General features: G+C 42.4%; 1 protein-coding gene across 12 annotated transcripts in view; it reads left to right on the forward strand.

Annotated features, from left to right (window-relative positions):
• The window catches only part of UBR5 (ubiquitin protein ligase E3 component n-recognin 5), a 133,158-nt gene that overhangs the window by 37,015 nt on the left and 77,968 nt on the right, over positions 1-18,175 (forward strand). For all 12 annotated transcript variants that reach the window (XM_073632069.1, XM_073632073.1, XM_073632076.1 and 9 more), the window contains 3 exons: positions 1,493-1,647; positions 2,498-2,615; positions 3,468-3,652. In XM_073632069.1, the coding sequence (XP_073488170.1) occupies positions 1,493-1,647; positions 2,498-2,615; positions 3,468-3,652 (458 nt within the window). The remainder of the gene's footprint in view (positions 1-1,492; positions 1,648-2,497; positions 2,616-3,467; positions 3,653-18,175) is intronic.

Below are 18,175 nucleotides of genomic sequence, written 5' to 3' on the forward strand. Positions count from 1 at the left end.
TTTTGCCCCTTGCATAAAATGCTTAGTGGAAACCTGCTAGCTATATTGTATGCTTTTTATAAAAAAAAAAATAGTCCGGCTGAAAACGCCTTAGGCTAGGTTCACATTTGTGTGGGTGGTTCCTGCAGCCGCACAGCAAAACGTGCTGTACGCAAATATGCGGCCTCTCGGCGGCTGGGCCTTGACGCTGAGTCAGCATATTTTGAGTACCAAAATGTAATCGGTGCTGTGCCGAAATTGCGCTCCTAGCACAGTTACTGGTGCCTACTGGAAAGCTCCTGATTGCTGCTTGCAATTGGGAGCTTTCTATTAATGTGACCATTGCGACAGCCAATCACGACAGTCACATGATCATAAATTTACCTTTTGTACCACCACCCCCTCCCTTTAGAATGTAAGCTGTACGAGCCAGGCCCTCCTGTACCTTTTTGTATTGAACTGTACTGCAATTGTGTTGTCCCCCCTATACACTGTAAAGCTCTGCGTAAACTGTTGGCGCTATATAAAATCGTTAATAATAAATCCCTTGAAGGGCCTGGAGGCACTGGCGTTAAGGAGTTAATCCTAATGACACGCCACATGCACTGGAAATCGTTCCCGCACTGGGAACTGCACTGCATTGTGGTTCCTGTGTGGGCCGCGATTTCCAAAATGCTGCAGGGACTTTTTTTTTCCCTGCCTTTCTGAAGGCGCAACAGCCTATTCAAATGGGTTGCCGTGCCTGCGCAAAACACTGCTCGCAGAGCTGCATTTGTGTGAACCTAGCCTTACATTTGTGTGTTTGTTTTTAAAGTGTATATTTCTGGCCAAATTTTATTTTGGATAAGAGTAGGGCAAAGTTGCAACAGTAAGTCAGAGGGTAGTAGAGCTTTTTCTGCCAGTTTTTGTTGCGGTCTGTAGCATTGGTGAAATTTTCACTTTACATCTTATCTCAGCAGTGCCACAGGAAGTTAAAAGAAGAAATTTCCCAAAGTGAAGAGAATTGTCCTCAGAACAGGTGTCTCCATTGGGAGATTTTCTCTTACCTCTTCTGGCAACAACTCCAAAATATTGTTTTCTCCCTCAGACTATGGTTACCAGCAGAGATGGGCTCAGGCGTGTTCGGGATCCTAGTCCCAACCCACCTGCCCGATCCCGCCAGGAAGCAGACACGGCACACTGCTAATCACAGGCAGTGAGACATTTCCCGATCTGTGCGCCTGACGAGATTGGGCAGGTGGGTTGGGACTAGGATCCCAAACACACCCAAGCCCATTCCTAGTTAGTACAAATAGAGGGGTAAATCTCCTCAATGAGAACACGGACATGCATAAAAACTTGAGGGTCTTACCCTTACCCTTACGCTATCAAACAAAAACCTAGATATGCATTTTAACTGTGTGGCTTTCCTCCCCTGCCTTTTGGGCCTTTTGTTACATGCACTCATATCTAGCTATATCTCTCTAGCTATATATCTATATCTCCTTCTTTTTTTTTTTTTTTTTTTTTTTAGGTTGCTACCTGGGTTGATGAAACACTTAGTTCTGTGGCTACAAAATTGGAACACACAGCGCAGGTATTCCCTGAATTACAGGGAGAGAAGATTGTATCTCTACATTGCTGTGCACTTTACACCTGCGCTCAACTAGAGAATAATCTCTATTGGTGGTAAGTAGAAACTTTTTTTTTTTTTTCACGATCTTGTTTTATTACACAACAAAAACAGCGGAAATAAGCCAAAGAAAAATAAAGGAGGTCCATTATTATAATGGCTGACGTAGAAAATATTTTAAAGTGAAACTTCACTCTTCCAGTCAACATTGACTATTTTAAAATTATGTCATACATTCTAGAGGCCTTCAGGAGAGGAGGAGGGCTTTCTCCGCAAAGTACACCTTCCTGCCCTGAGCTAAGGGCAGATAGATTCCAGGAAGTAAATGCTACATGAATCCTGTGCCCTTAATTAAAATGATAGGGGGTTGTTTTCAAAGTTATTTTTTAGCAAAATAAAGCATGCAGACATTGATGGGGGAGTTTGCTTTGAATATTAAAAAAAAAAGCCATTTTGATTACTGGTGCTCAGATGCAGTGTAGTTCCGCTTTAAGCTTTACATCATGTACACAATTATGAGAAGCGCATGTGTAAAGCTCAATTATAACTTTATGGTATCCAAACAAAGTGCATAGCCTTACATCTGAAGGTATAGGACATTGATGGCGAACCTTGGCACCCCAGATGTTTTGGAACTACATTTTCCATGCTGCTCAACTACACTGCAGTGTAGTTGAGCAGCATGGGAAATGTAGTTCCAAAACATCTAGAGTGCCAAGGTTTCCCATCATTGGTATAGGAGATGAGATTAGGTTTAGGTGGAGTTAAATGTTATGAGAAACACTTTGAGTGGAGACATGAAGTAATGCCAGATGTCAATTTTGTTAATATCCCAGTGTCCCCTTCTACCATTTTGCTTTCTTCAGTGTAAGGCATGCCAAACTTACAACTTCTTTCATCCTCTAGGGGAGTTGTACCTTTCAGTCAGAGGAAGAAGATGCTTGAGAAGGCACGTGCGAAAAATAAAAAACCCAAATCCAGTGCGGGAATTTCTTCACTGCCAAATATCACGGTTGGTACCCAGGTGAGACCATTTTATCTCAAATGTATTTTTTTTGGAACGGTAATGTCATTCATTGCTAGTAATATTCTGTGCACTCCTAACATGGACAGATTAAGGCATTATTTTACACGACAACACATTTAGGTTGTCTCAGGCTTGCCTGCTGACTAATATAGGATATTTGTATTCCCAGAGACTAGTTACTTAATATGTACAGTCTTGAGGAAGAAGAGAAAGGGGAGGCATAACTGCTCTCCTGAACCTTATTCATGCCCCAAATGTATTTAAAGGTTTCATTGTTTTTACTATGAAGCCAAGATCAAAAACAGCTGACAAAGTAGCATTCTAAACTAACCTTCAAATTTTTACGGAGGGGTCCTTAATGCTTAAAACAGACTCCTAGAAGAGGTAGTTATGAACAGTGAGTGCATTTAAACATGCCTGGAAGAAACTTAGATCTATACTCGGACAAGAAGTTGAAGGAAAAAAATAGGGGGTGGGGGCAGCCTCTCTGGGGGAGATTTTCTAAAACTGGAGCACTCAGAATCTGGTGCAGCTGTACATCGTAGCCAATCGGCTTCTAACTTCAGCTTATTCAGTTAAGCTTTGGCAATGAAACCTGGAAGCTGATTGGTTTCTGTGCAGAGCTGCACCAGATTTTAGCACTCTCCGATTTTAGAAAATTTCCCCCTCTGGGTCGCCTGAGTTTTTTTTTTTTTTTTTTTTCTCTCTCTGCAATCACTCTTTTATGTGTTTCTAATCTGTACTTTAATTTCTAGTAATATGTACTTCAGGTTGCTAAAAGGGCAAGTCTTAATTCTGTGTATGCATATTTCTCCATTTGTGAAGGCCTTTTCTTTATGTATTTGATAGGTTTGTTTAAGAAATAACCCGCTGTATCATGCGGGTGCTGTGGCATTTTCTATCAGTGCTGGAATTCCAAAAGTTGGTGTCTTAATGGAGTCAGTGTGGAATATGAATGATAGTTGCCGGTTCCAGCTGAGGTCTCCAGAGAGCCTGAAAAACATGGAGAAGTCCAGCAAGACCACCGAAGCCAAGTGAGTTCACTATTCCATTTAGGAAAGACTAGCATCTCAGTCCGTGTTCAAAACCTCAGTTTGTTACACTTTTATAGCTTTACAATATTTCTTCAGTCATTAAAGAAATTGTCTTTACCTAGAGAAAAATTAGTCTGCCGTTGTTTACACCTCCTTTAAGCCCCGACACGGTCCGAATATCGAGACATAGGCCGGTTCAATAAAAACCGTCCGAAATTTGACCTGTTATGGGGGGGGGTGCCTCAGTGTGAGGGGACAAAAAGGGAAGAAGCCTCCAATAGTGTAATATGTCAGGGCTAAAAACGTCTTTATTAAAGCATAGTAAAGTGGACTCTTACACAGTAGTATTAAAAATAGCACAGGGAACAAATTTGGCGGTGTTCCTCGCCTTCTCACGTTACTTCCAGTTGCGGTTACCCCGGCCAATCCCTACACATTACGTTGCCTCTCGCAACTTCATCTGGGGACCCCAGATGAAGTTGCGAGAGGCACCCTCCCATACAACTGTGATCTGGGAGCATACCGCTGCGCCCTTAGGAGGAGCACGGCCACATCTACTACCCAGGGAGGCCAGTGGAGATCCCAGATGGTGATTGCCTGCTATTTATAGCATTGAGTTCTGGGAGACTTTAATATTTAAGCCACAGCAGGATAATTTATGGATAATCGTCTCCATCAATCCTAACAGCCACAGAATTTCATCACTTTTTATTTACCTTAGGAGGTTTTGGACATTTATTGACACTTGTATTATTATTATATTTAGATTTTTGACATTTTGAATTTTTATTTTTTTATTTTTATCTCACACAAGGTGTTGCACACCTTTTTTTTCTTATGAGTTTATATAAGGACACATTTGAAATATACACGGCATGATTGAGAATATTAAAAAGAAAAAAAACTGCGCTGAAAATAAGTGGATATGCTGCGGTTATAAGTGGGGTACACCAAATAATATAGAAAACAAAAAAAACGAGCTTAACCTTTTACATGTGAATACCACTGTGGTATAAAAAGAATATATAAACAGTCCTTTAAAGTGCATATAAAGTCCAAAAATAAGTGAATTCAAATCTTCAATGATAAGTCAAAATTGATGGATGACCGGATGGATCAAATAGAACAGCAAATAGTAAGTAGAATGCTTACCAGATGGCAAGCCAAATCAAACAAGTGGCTTAAACCCAGCCTGGGCCTTTAGGAACCAGTCCCGGTGCATATGAGCAAAACTTCCACTCGTATAGGATAAACGTGGGTTCATACGAATTCATCCCAAAAAAAATTGAATAAAAAACATAGTGTAATATTGTCAACAAAATATAAAAAAAAGGGAGAGAGAAGCCCTTACACAGTGGTGAATCATAAAGGATCATACAAAACACCCAGTGCCCATAGATACACAAGGTCTCTGTGCTAGTGACAAAAATAAATGTGGAAATAAACCCAGTGATGAGTATATACAAAAAACTTGCAGGGTTACTGCTTACCAGATGTATGTAAATTAAAGTGCATAAACAACAACCGCATGTCCCATGATCTAGGGCTCTTGGGGTGCTTCAACACATCTAAAGAATTACACAGGTGGACCAGTCATCTCTCTGAGTGCCGTCCTGGAAGACTTCCCAGAAACACCGTTACCGCTTTGGCTAAGACGAATGTGATTGGCGTACATTGTCTGGTGTAATGAGGCTGTTTCCCAAGCTGTGTCAGTGTGCCTATCCAAGGCTTCCATCTGGTAAGCAGGAAATTGGTGTGGTTTGCTGCACGTTGTGATACCCCTACTATCCAACTATCCGGTGGTTGTTGTTTATTCACTTTAATTTACATACATCTGGTAAGCAGTAACCCTGCAAGTTTTTTGTATATACTCATCACTGGATTTATTTCCACATTTATTTTTGTCACTAGCACAGAGACCTTGTGTATCTATGGGCACTGGGTGTTTTGTATGATCCTTTATGATTCACCACTGTGTAAGGGCTTCTCTCTCCCTTTTTTTATATTTTGTTGACAATATTACACTATGTTTTTTTTTATTCAATTTTTTTTTGGGATGAATTCGTATGAACCCACGTTTATCCTATACGAGTGGAAGTTTTGCTCATATGCACCTGGACTGGTTCCTAAAGGCCCAGGCTGGGTTTAAGCCACTTGTTTGATTTGGCTTTCCATCTGGTAAGCATTCTACTTACTATTTGCTGTTCTATTTGATCCATCCGGTCATCCATCAATTTTGACTTATCATTGAAGATTTGAATTCACTTATTTTTGGACTTTATATGCACTTTAAAGGACTGTTTATATATTCTTTTTATACCACAGTGGTATTCACATGTAAAAGGTTAAGCGCGGTTTTTTGTGTTCTATATGATTGAGAATATATGCCCTATACATGTAATTTTGTATATTATACATTGTCACTTCAGTTGTTTTAAATACACGTTTTTATTTATTTATACATCCCATTTGGGACGATTGATTTAGAACATTCCATTACAATTTGCGCGAAATCACTTTACTCACCTTGATTGTTTAGTGTTATGCCTACACTTAAAGATTTTTCTGCACTTTACTTGTACTTTTTATTGGTTTAGTTTACTGCTTTTAAGTAGCGCGAGAGGCCTTTTTTAAACAGGGTGCTATACTAGCTCGCAGCAGTGATCCCTCAGGAGGGGAGTAAATTACTTGAAGGCTCCTGGGCATAAAGAGTGTGAAGTTTGGGCCTTTCTGGCCCTGCAGCTATGGACTGTCGAGTGCCGCTGATCCTATGTGGAGCATGTGGCAGTCCCCAAAATTTCCCACATGGGACAATATGCGGCACAAGGGTGCACAAGGGGTAGTCAGGCATAGTGAATACAGCATAGTGAATTGCATATGTATTCACCTATTTTACTGGATCCCTGAGTGTAGTACACGTTCATTCAGGAGCTTCTGGTCCTGCACTGGTTGCAGCATACGGAAATCTATTCTGATTCATTGACTTCAGTCCTACACAGTTGCAGTAACCGCTGCTTCATTGGTGTTTTCAGAATATTTTTTTTTTCCAGTCGTCTTCCAGGGCAGCATCCAAGAGAGGCTCCTCCTTCCTGCAACAGGAAACGCATGACCAGCATCCCATTCAGCCCATGGGGCTTTGAGAGGGGGAGCAGGGGCAGCAATCTGAGCTTCAAGGCTCTGCCTGAAGTTTCGCCCCTACAGAGGGATATGCAACTATCCCCACAGCTACCACTCCTCGCTGGTGGAGGGCCATCCCGCCGAGCTCTGCACTCCCGGAGGATCCCTCGCTGAGCAGGCGACACGCTGCCTACCACTCTGCTTGCCGATCGTATCCCGCAGACATCTCCGCAAAACCTGGGAGACATCTCCGCAAAACCTGGGAGGTGTAGCAAAATGGCGCTGGACGCGTCATTTCCTGTCACGCGATTCCAGGCGGCGGCCATTTTTGAGGATGGAGCCTCCAGGGCAGGCACTAGAGAAGTCCCTTCCAGTGACATCACTTCCGGTCGACCTCAGCGCATTTTAAAAAGACAAAGGGCCTTTAATACTCCCCTCCCTAATGGAGTTCTGAGGTTGTTTGAAAGTCCCTCAATTTTGGGCATGCTTTAAGGTATTGAAGAAAATGGTAACCGCCTTTAATTCAGAGTCCTATGTTTAATTTTTTTTTTGGAGTTCTGCAGCTCAGCATCCTAACCTTTTGGGAAAAAAATGTCAGGAGTCTTTTGATCTACTAGTGCATCTGACTCCTAAAAGCCAATGTAGCACCAATTTTAAAAAAGGGCCCAAAATACATCCCTGGGAATTTCAGTTAGCCTAAGATCAGCAGTATACAAGCTCTTAGAGGGGATATGGGACTATATATACAAGATTTTAGCAATTAAAAACGATATCGTTGGCAGCAATCGGCATAAATGACCTGGAGTTTGGGGTAAACAGTTCAATCTCTGTATTTGCGGACGATACTAACATAAGCAGGGCAATAACTTCTCCGCAGGATGTGGAAACCTTGCAAGAAGATCTGAACAAATTAATGGGGTGGGTAACTACATGGCAAATGAGGTTTAATGTAGAAAATAGTAAAAATAATGCATTTGGGTGGCACAAATATGTATGCAATCTATACACTAGGTGGTGGGGTTGAAACCTCTGGGGGGGGGGGGGGGGGGGGGGGATCTAGGATGGAAAAGGACCTGGGGGTCCTAGTAGATGATGGGCTCAGCAATGGCATGCATCGATAGACAGATAAGTGTCCTAATATTAAAGGTCAGCAGCTACAGTATTTGTAGCTTCTGGCTTAATTTTTTTGGTGGGGTGGACAGAGCCACTCTTTAATGCATTCTCTGCATTTAAGTAAAAACTTCTATTGTCAGCTTCCCTCAGCCCCCCAAATATTTACCTGGGCCCAATCTTGATCCAGCAATGTGCCCAAGAGCAGTGGTGCTGCTATTTCCCTCCTCATTGGACTCCTGGAGATCAGTAGAAGCCATTGGCTCCTGCTTTCAAATCTAATCCAGTGACGAGGGAGTGGGGGATGGGGCCGAGCCGCATTGTGTGGGAAAAGGCAGACATAGAGCGTGGCTCAGGATTGAGCCTGCATGTGTGCCACCATAGGAAGTGGCTTCCTATGGTGGCAAACAGAGAAGCCCAACACTCCAACGGGGGATTAGGGTTGCTCTGTGCAAAACCATTTGTTTAACCACTTGCCACCTAGGCATTTAAACCCACTTCCTGCCCAGGCCAATTTTCAGCACTCTCACAGTTTGAATGACAATTGCGCGGCCATGCAACACTGTACCCACATGAAATTTTTATTTTTTTTCACACATTTCTTTTGGTGGTATTTAATCACCACTGGGGTTTTTATTTTTTGCTTCAAAATTTTTCGATCGTTTTCATATCAGTTTGTTATAAAATTTTGAAAACCCAGGTAATCTTTCCTCCTTTCATTGATGTGCGCGCCGATGAAGCGGCACTAGTGAGCACAAAAAAGGGAGCGGCGGCTCTGTGTGAGGGACCGATGTCCCTCTGACAGAAGCCGGCGATTGGTTTTTTGTTTTTTCCTCACGCTATCAGTGTGGGGGGGAAATAAAAAAAAGAAAAGATTACTGCGCTTCTGTTTACATCACGTAATCAGCTGACAGCTAAGATCAGCCCCTTACTCTGATCTGTGATCAGCCGAGTCTCAGACTCGGTGCTCAGAGGATGCCCCCGCGGGAACGTGCAGACAGCACATGTGCGGGAGGATGTCTATTGACGGCCTCCTGGCACTTGAGACCCACGCTGTAGCTGTCATTCAGCTACAGGGTGGGTGGTGGTTAAAAGAAGAAAAAAAAAAATCACTAAGGCCCCTTCCACCAGGAGTGTCAGTGCTTTTTAAGCTATTCAGCATTAAGGGTTTGTTTAAGTTTGTATGGCTGCTACCTGGTCGTCTCTTCCCTCTTTTACAAAGTTCTTACCAGCTAGATTTTTATGTGTCTGCTGATGCCACTTTTGGGCAAAATGTCTTGTGGGTGGCTTTGTAGTGGGATTCTCCACTATTCTGTTTTTTGGGTTTTGGGCGTGTTGGCTCTGTTGCCGAGTTGCTTACCCCTTGTGTTCCGTGCTTTGGGACATTCCAAGTAAGGACTATGAGCTCCACTGTGATGTAAGATTTAGGTGATTGCATAGCTTTAAAAAATTATTTTTGTTAAAATAATAAACATGTCATACTTGCTCTGTGCAGTGGTTTTGCACACAACAGCCCCAATCCTCTTCTTGGGTCCCCCCATTAGCTGCTCCTGGCCATTGGCTCCTACTGCTCTCCGCCAAGCCTGTGAGACCAAGGAGAGGGGAAGAGCCGCTGCAGAAGTGCACAGCACTGGATTGAGATCAGGTTTAGAGGAGTATTTAGGGGGGAGAGGGAGAGCTACTATTAATGTTTTAATGCAGAGAATGCGTTTGGGTAAAAAACCTTTTATCTTTACAAACACCTCTTCTCATCTATTCTTGGCAGTAAATATAAACATGAAATTATAAACAAAAAAAAAAACAGAGTCCAGTGCAGTAGAATGAGAACCAATAGTCCCAAATCGATCCTTCATGAGATACCAGCGATAGTATAGGATATACCAGCGGTAGTATGTGAACACCACTTGTATCTACTGCATAAACTCAAAGTTCTCGTGTAAACAGTTCATTGCATACGGCACACCATAGTCAAAATAAGGGATTGTATTTCTTCTGGAGTGCACATATCCATGGGTAACTAAACCATCACCACATCACCGCGTGAATATCCCCTATGGATGTGAGCTTACCAGAGGTAAAAAAAGACAAGCCTGTCATCTCCTTTCTCCTTCAGATCGGCTCCTCCACCACCAGAATCCCTCAGTCCTCCTCTGTTAAGATATTGCAATGTCATGGTAAACACATGTAAAAAAATAGAAGGGGAGGCTCTCCATAGTGTAAAATTGTTTATTGCAAAGAACCCACAAGAAACCCCCCTTTAATGATTGCGCTTTACACAATAGAAAATTTAAAAACAGCCTGACAGCATCAGCTTACCGCTGGTTGGAGCTCCGAGCGGCCCGCCCACCACGATGAGTCCCGGGAAGACGCTGCCTGTCTCCAGCTGGTAGGTCACGTGGTCACGCCCTGACGTGTTTCGTAATTCCGTCTTTAGAGGGCGTGGCCACGCTACACGACTCTACACTTAAATAGCATGGGAGGCGGGCTCCCGCAGCACCATCACCACTGGAACCATCAGACTCATACACGCCCCTCTGTGGAGGGTAAACAACTGCGGTGCAGCATCCCATCCATCCTTAAGTGTTCACTCTATATTAGCACCATATTAATAGGCTAATCCTTACCCATGCTTCACAAAATTCATAGTGTATAATATAAATACATATGGTAATCATGGAACTATATTACCGAAAACCATACAAACCAATATCCCAGCATTATATTGAAATATTGTCCATAGCATCAAACATAAATCATCCGTTTAAAGAAGTTTGGTTAAAACTCACATCATTGAAAGATTTCCGATAGTGATAACTATTAAACAGTAAAATTCAAATCAAGAATACGGTGCAAGTATCCATAGCTGAGATACCCATTAGATTAACTAAAAATAGAAATAAGTCGTGTGCCTTTGTGTTTAGCACTAATTCATATAAAAAATTACCAGCACCCTGGAAAATCTACGTGAGAGAATCCTTACGTTCTTAAACCGTGCATGTTTTTGTGTATTGTATATATCTAGTAGATATGATAACCATAGATGCGCTAATGTTAAAATACTCATGCTGAAATACCCAAATTATCATAACTGTGGAATTGCAAGGCTTCAATCCCAAATAGACAGAAGTAAACTAATATCGATACCCATAATTAACTCTGATTAAGAGGACTAACATCGCTAGCTAATGGGATATATGCTCCGTCTTCTTTTCAAAAAACAAGTACGCCATCCCAAAATATAAAATAAAACAAATGTAAAAAGATTTATATAAAACTTCCAGCACACTGGAAAATTCATCAGTTGACTACTAAAACACTAACTCAAGGGATATATACTCTGTCTTCTTTCAAAAAACAAGCATACAGTCCCCGGATATAGGATAAAGCAGAATGTAAAGAGATTTCTATAGATCCTCCAGCATACTAGTAAGTTAACGAAAAACCAATAAAAAATGAATAAAATAAAACAATCCACCTTATCCGTGGAACATACACTTTAGTAATTTAGTCATAAGGAGACAGTACTGCAATGCAACATAGAACCCAGGAACAATCAATAATAGGAACCCATTGGTATCAATAATTGCTAATGACACAGTTTTTAGGTAAAGTTCAATATTCAGCCCATTGGGGCTAAGTGTATTGGCCAGAAATATCCACAGTGATTCACGCTTGGATATCTCTCTAACCATGTTGGCTCCTCTCCAATTGGGGTGTAATTTGTCAATACCCCAAAATTTAAGGCCTTCTGGATTTCTATCATCCCTGAAATGCAATGATACGCCGTGTTCTTTATATCCTATCAGGATGTTATATATGTGTTCTGACACCCTTTTCCCTCAAGTCCTTTTCGTGCGGCCAATATACATGAGGCCACACGGACATTCTAAAGCGTACACTACATGCGTTGACATGCATGATATGAATTCTTTAATCTAGAATTCTTTACCATTAGCTGTTGAGGTAAAGCTGGTCAGACCCCTCAAATGTGTGGTAACTTGCTGACAAGACACACTTTCTGCAAGCATAGAAGCCTGCTCGATCCCAGAACATTTTAGTTTTGTTCGGAGGGTCCAGCAACTTTTTGATAACCTGGTCACCAAAAGAAGGGGCCTTTCTGTATATGAAAAGCGGATTAACTGGTAGGTGCTTGCTCAGCACCCGGTCCATGCACAATATACTCCAATGTTTTCTAATGATGGTCTCTATTTCACAGTACTGTTCATGGTACCTGCTTATAAAGCCCCATTCATGTTTAGAATCTTGTTGTTTTATTTTGGGGACCAGACAAGCTTCTTGTGAGCTGGAGCCCACCTGTGCTATCAACTTTTCCAAAGGTTGGACCTTGTACCCTTTTTCCACGAAACGTTTTTTGATTACTTCTACCTGGGTCACATCACTATCCAACGTGCAATTGCGGCGTATACGTGTGACTTGCCCTTTAGGTATATTACGCAACCATTGTGGGTGATGACCACTCTGTATCGGGATATAGCTATTACGTTCCGTACCCTTAAAGAACGCCTTGGTATACAGATGATCCTCTCCCTTCTTTAAAGTAACATCCAAATAGTGTATTTCCTCCTGGCTCCAATTAAATTCTAATTTGATGTTGCTAGTATTACTGTTTAGCCATTGAGAAAATTCAACTAGGGAGGCCTCGGTGCCCTGCCACACCATAAACATTTCGTCTATGTACCGTTGGTAAAAGATCAATTCTTCTCTCCTGTTGCAGTATATCCACCTGTCCTCCCATTCGCTCATGAACAAGTTTGCCAGGCTTGGTGCAAACTTTGCGCCCATTGCAACGCTGGTTTTCTGGCTGTAAAAGTTGCCGGCATACCAGAAATAATTATGTGTTAAACAGTCGAGAATCATTCCCAAAAATTTCTTATGGTTGCGGGGTATATCAGAAAACCGGTGTACAAGGGTACAAGGTCCAACCTTTGGAAAAGTTGATGGCACAGGTGGGCTCCAGCTCACAAGAAGCTTGTCTGGTCCCCAAAACAAAACAACAAGATTCTAAACATGAATGGTGCTTTATAAGCAGGTACCATGAACAGTACCGTGAAATAGAGACCATCATTAGAAAACATTGGAGTATATTGTGCATGGACCGGGTGCTGAGCAAGCACCTACCAGTTAATCCACCTTTCATATACAGAAAGGCCCCTTCTTTTGGTAAACAGGTTGTCAAAAAGGTGCTGGACCCTCCGAACAAAACTAAAATGTTCTGTGATCGAGCAGGCTTCTTTGCTTGCAGAAAGTGTAAGTCTTGTCAGCAAGTTACCACACATTTGAGGGGTCTGACCAGCTTTACCTCAACAGCTAATGGTAAAGAATTCTAGATCAAAGAATTCATATGCATGTCAACGCATGTAGTGTACGCTTTAGAATGTCCATGTGGCCTTATGTATATTGGCTGCACGAAAAGGACTTGAGGGAAAAGGGTGTCAGAACACATTTATAACATCCTGATAGGATATAAAGAACACAGCGTATCATTGCATTTCAGGGAGAAGCATGATAGAAATCCAGAAGGCCTTAAATTTTGGGGTATTGACAAATTACACCCCAATTGGAGAGGAGCCAACATGGTTAGAGAGATATCCAAGCGTGAATCACTGTGGATATTTCTGGCCAATACACTTAGCCCCAATGGGCTGAATATTGTACTTGACCTAAAAATTGTTTCATTAGCAATTGATACCAATGGGCTCCTATTATTGATTGTTCCTGGGTTCTATGTTGCATTGCAGTACTGTCTCCTTATGACTAAATTACTAAAGTGTATGTTCCACGGATAAGGTGGATGGTTTTATTTTATTCATTTTTTTTATTGTTTTTTCGTTAACTTACCAGTATGCTGGAGGATCTATAGAAATTTCTTTACATTCTGCATATATATATATATCTCTCTCGTGCACGGTTTACGAACGTAAGGATTCTCACGTAGATTTTCCAGGGTGCTGGTAATTTTTTACATGAATTGGTGCTAGACACAAAGGCACACGACTTATTTCTATTTTTAGTTAATCTAATGGGTATTTCAGCTATGGATACTTGCACCGTATTCTTGATTTAAATGTTATTGTTTAATAGTTATCACTATCGGAAATTCTTCAATGATGTGAGTTTTAACCAAACTTCTTTAAAAAGATTTATGTTTGATGCTATGAACAATATTATGAAATGATATGCTGGGGTATTGTTTTGTATGGTTTTCGGTAATATAGTAATATGATTACATGATTACGTTATGTATTTATATTATACACTGTGAATCTTGTGAAGCATGGGTAAGGATTAGCCTATTAATATGGTGCTAATATAGAGTGAACACTTAAGGATGGATGGGACGCTGCACCGCAGTTTTATACCCTCCACAGAGGGGCGTGTATGAGTCTGATGGTTCCCTTGGTGATGGTGCTGCAGGAGCCCACCTCCCATGCTATTTAAATGTAGAGTCGTGTTGCGTGGCCACGCCCTCTGAAGACGGAATTACGAAACGTGCCAGGGCGTGACCACGCGACCTACCAGCTGGAGACAGCAGCGTCATCCCGGGACTCATCGTGGTGGGTGGGCCGTTCAGAGCTCCGACCAGCGGTAAGCCGATGCTGACTATGTCAGGCTGTTTTTAATTTTCTATTGTGTAAGCGCTTTCATTAAAGGGGGGTTTCTTGTGGGTTCTTTGCAATAAACAATTTTACACTATGGAGAGCCTCCCCTTCTATTTTTCTACATGTGTTTACCATGACATTGCAATATCTTAACCAAGGAGGACTGAGGGATTCTGGTGGTGGAGGAGCCGATCTGAAGGAGAAAGGAGATGACAGGCAACCTCTGGTAAGCTCACATCCATGGAGGATATTCACGCGGTGATGTGGTGATGGTTTAGTTACCCATGGATATGTGCACTCCAGAAGAAATACAATCCCTTATTTTGACCATGGTCTGCCATATGCAATGAACTGTTTACACGAGAACTTTGAGTTTATGCAGTAGATACAAGTGGTGTTCACATACTACCGCTGGTATATCCTATACTATCGCTGGTATCTCATGAACGATCGATTTTGGGACTATTGGTTCTCATTCTACTGCATTGGACTTTGTTTTTTTTTTTTGATTATTAATTTCATGTTTATATTTACTCTCATCCACTCGAGAGTTCAGTGCTATTATATTTACTAGCCTGAGACCATTTGAGAACTTTATTAGCGCTGTTAATACTATCTTCCCATAAGAGTATATTTGGCTTTATTTGTGTTTTTTCCTTTATAACAGCAGCTTGTAATTTGTTTTATATCTTATTTATTGTTCAAGTGGATTCATTTCCACTTTTTCTTTGTAATCCTGTGAGCGCTAGGACCAGTGTTGTTTATCAACGCTGGTATCTGTTTTATCTGTTCTTGGCAGTGTCTATGATCCGTGCTACTGAACAAATTCTCAATATATTGTACAAAGTAGAAATCAATTTGGAGGGTTCCTCGCCAGTTATAACATCTACCATGGTTAATGTTTGTGGATTAGGGAAACCGTCTGCGAATTGGGCCTGAAGGGCGTGACGAATCTGTGCATATCTGAATATCATATGTGAAGCTAGCTCAAACTCGTCCTGCAATGTTTGAAAACTACGCACTCCAAGTGGGGTAATTACTTGGTGCAAATACAATATTCCCTTGGATGCCCAGATGCTGGTACCCGGGATTGACAACAGCTCCCTTAATTGGGGGTTGTGCCAGGTAGGCATGTGCGAGTGGACAAAGTCAGCACCGGTCTTTCTGAGCGCAATCTCCCATATGCGTTTGTGATGTGCAAGTAATAGATTTCGACCCTCCACCCCCCCCCCCCCCCCCCCCCTGCCTCTGAATAGTACTTGTAAGGGAGAATGTGCGCTGCTATTTGGCCTCTTACATGTCAGGGCTTGGTATCTAGGTCCGTCTGTCTTATGGAGGTGGTAAAAATGGGACAGTTGGGCGGCTATATAATATGAGTGAAAGTCTGGGAGAGCTGTTCCTCCCGTTGAGGTCGGGTTTTTGAGGGTGTTCCATGCCAACTTATGCCTGCTGGGGCCCCAGATAAAGGTGTTAAGCATGTTATCTAGCGTTTTGAAGATTTTTAAAGGGATTAGTATCGGTGAGTGCCAAAACATATACAGGAATTTTGGTAATAAAATAATTTTGACAAGATTGATCCTTCCCATCACGCCTAATGGGAGTTGGGCCCAGGATTGCATTCGGGTTTTCAAGTAGGTGAACAGCGGCTCTGTTAGGTATATATTCTAGGGGTTCTCTGGTAACCTGTATTCCTAGATATTGTATGGAGGACACTCTGTGTAATGGAAGAGACGCAGCATCTTGTGTAGGCGAAGACAGGTCGGTCTAGGGGTAAGGTCTGCGACTTAGCCCAATTTATGCGCAATCCTGAGTGTTTTCCAAAGTCTTCAATGATCTGGAGGGCAGCCTGCAAAGACGGGCCCGTATCCTCCAAGTACAGGAGCATGTCATCCGTGTACATGCTCACCATCTCCACTAGGGATCCCAACCGAAGACCACGGATATTTGGATTCGTTCTGAGTGATATGGCAAGCGGTTCTGCAGCTAGGGCGTATAATATTGGGGATAATGGGCAGCCCTGCCGAGTCCCCGCCCCAGAGAGAAGGGGTCAGACATCCGCCCATTCACTGCCACTCGGGCCTCTGGGGAGAAGTATAGCAACCTAACCCATTTAATAAAGTTTGGACCTAATCCGTATCCCCTCAGGCATTCCCACAGGAATCCCCACTCCACAGAATCAAACGCCTTAGCAGCGTCTAGCGTTATCACTGCTCTAGTGCCCACTCTCATGACATGCCTGAAGGTTCATGTGGAGTCTGCGAATATTCATGGCTGTATTTTTACCAGGCATAAATCCCGTTTGATCAGGATGAATAAGCGATAAAATAATTGGATTAAGGCGGGTAGCTAATATTTTTGCCAATATTTTGATGTCTACCTGCAGTAAAGAAATTGGACGATAGGAGACTTCTTACCTGGCTTTGGAAGTACGATAATTACCGCTTGCCGGAAGGATTTGGGGAGGTACTCGGATTCAAATATGTGATTATAAAGTTTCAGAAGTTCAGGGATCAGAACCTCTGAATATGCTGCATAGAAGTCTAATGGTAGACCATCCTGACCAGGGGCTTTAGCTGGCACAAGGGATGATATTGCCAAAGCAACCTCATCTTCGGTAATGGGCCTCAAGGTCCATTGTCTGAGTTGGACAGTTGGGGAAAGAGTATATGCTGCAAGAAGGCCCGAGTCTCCTGTATAGTGACCTCAACTTGGGAGGTGTATAAATCAGCATAGTAGGAGCGGAATGTCTCAGCCACCGATGCTGGGTCTGTAATAGTGTTCTATGGATCCAGTAAGGATACCACCACTGGTGGCCTAGCATCGTGGTGGGCCAGGTAAGCTAGGAGCTTTACCCGCATGCTCACCCTGTTTGAACACTTGTTATCTTGAAAAGAAATGATTTTGTTTTAGCCTTTTCGTAGTGTAGTTGATCAACTATACGTCTTTGGAGCTTGAGCGTTGAGACATTAGTCAGTGTGGGGTTTAATGCAAATTCATTTGTTACAGACACTAATTTCTCTGAGGCCTATTGGAGCAGTAATGTGGAAGAAGTTTTCAATCTATTAATGCGCCTAGATAGAATGGATCGGGCGTGTATTTTAAATGCTTCCTATAGACGCCATATCTCTATTAGTGTTAAAATAGAACCGCCATTCCCCGACTATGTCATCTTGTTCATTTATGGCTGATAACCAAAAAGGATGGAGGTGCCATGTGCGTGGCCCTGTCTGAGGAGCAAGGCGAATAGAGGCCCAGCATGGAGCATGATCTGACAACGACCTGGCGTGATAGCCTGCATCCTCCAGCAGGGGGAGCAGAACATCCGAGACAATAATATAATCTATTCGGGACATGGTGGAGTGCGATGCTGAGAAACATGAAAAGGTCTGGTCGTAAGGGTGTTTATAGCGCCATGTATCTGTCAGAGAAAATTCCGTTAAAGTGCGGCTCAGTCGGGTGGCACTAGGGAGTGGGGTGGTCTGGGTCGGATGCAGTCTGTCCTTAGTTGGGTTTAGGACCATATTAAAGTCCCCAGGCCAAATGGCTGGGATTGTAGGGTGCTGTGCCATATACAATAAACCCTCATTTACCATGTTAGCGTTGTATGGCGGTGGTACGTAATAAGCCAGGATAAGGTATTGCTTACCAAAACAGGTGCAATGCAGAAAGATGAACT

The sequence above is a fragment of the Aquarana catesbeiana genome, linkage group LG05, assembly GCF_042186555.1.
Source record: "Aquarana catesbeiana isolate 2022-GZ linkage group LG05, ASM4218655v1, whole genome shotgun sequence".
Classification (NCBI taxonomy): domain Eukaryota; kingdom Metazoa; phylum Chordata; class Amphibia; order Anura; family Ranidae; genus Aquarana; species Aquarana catesbeiana.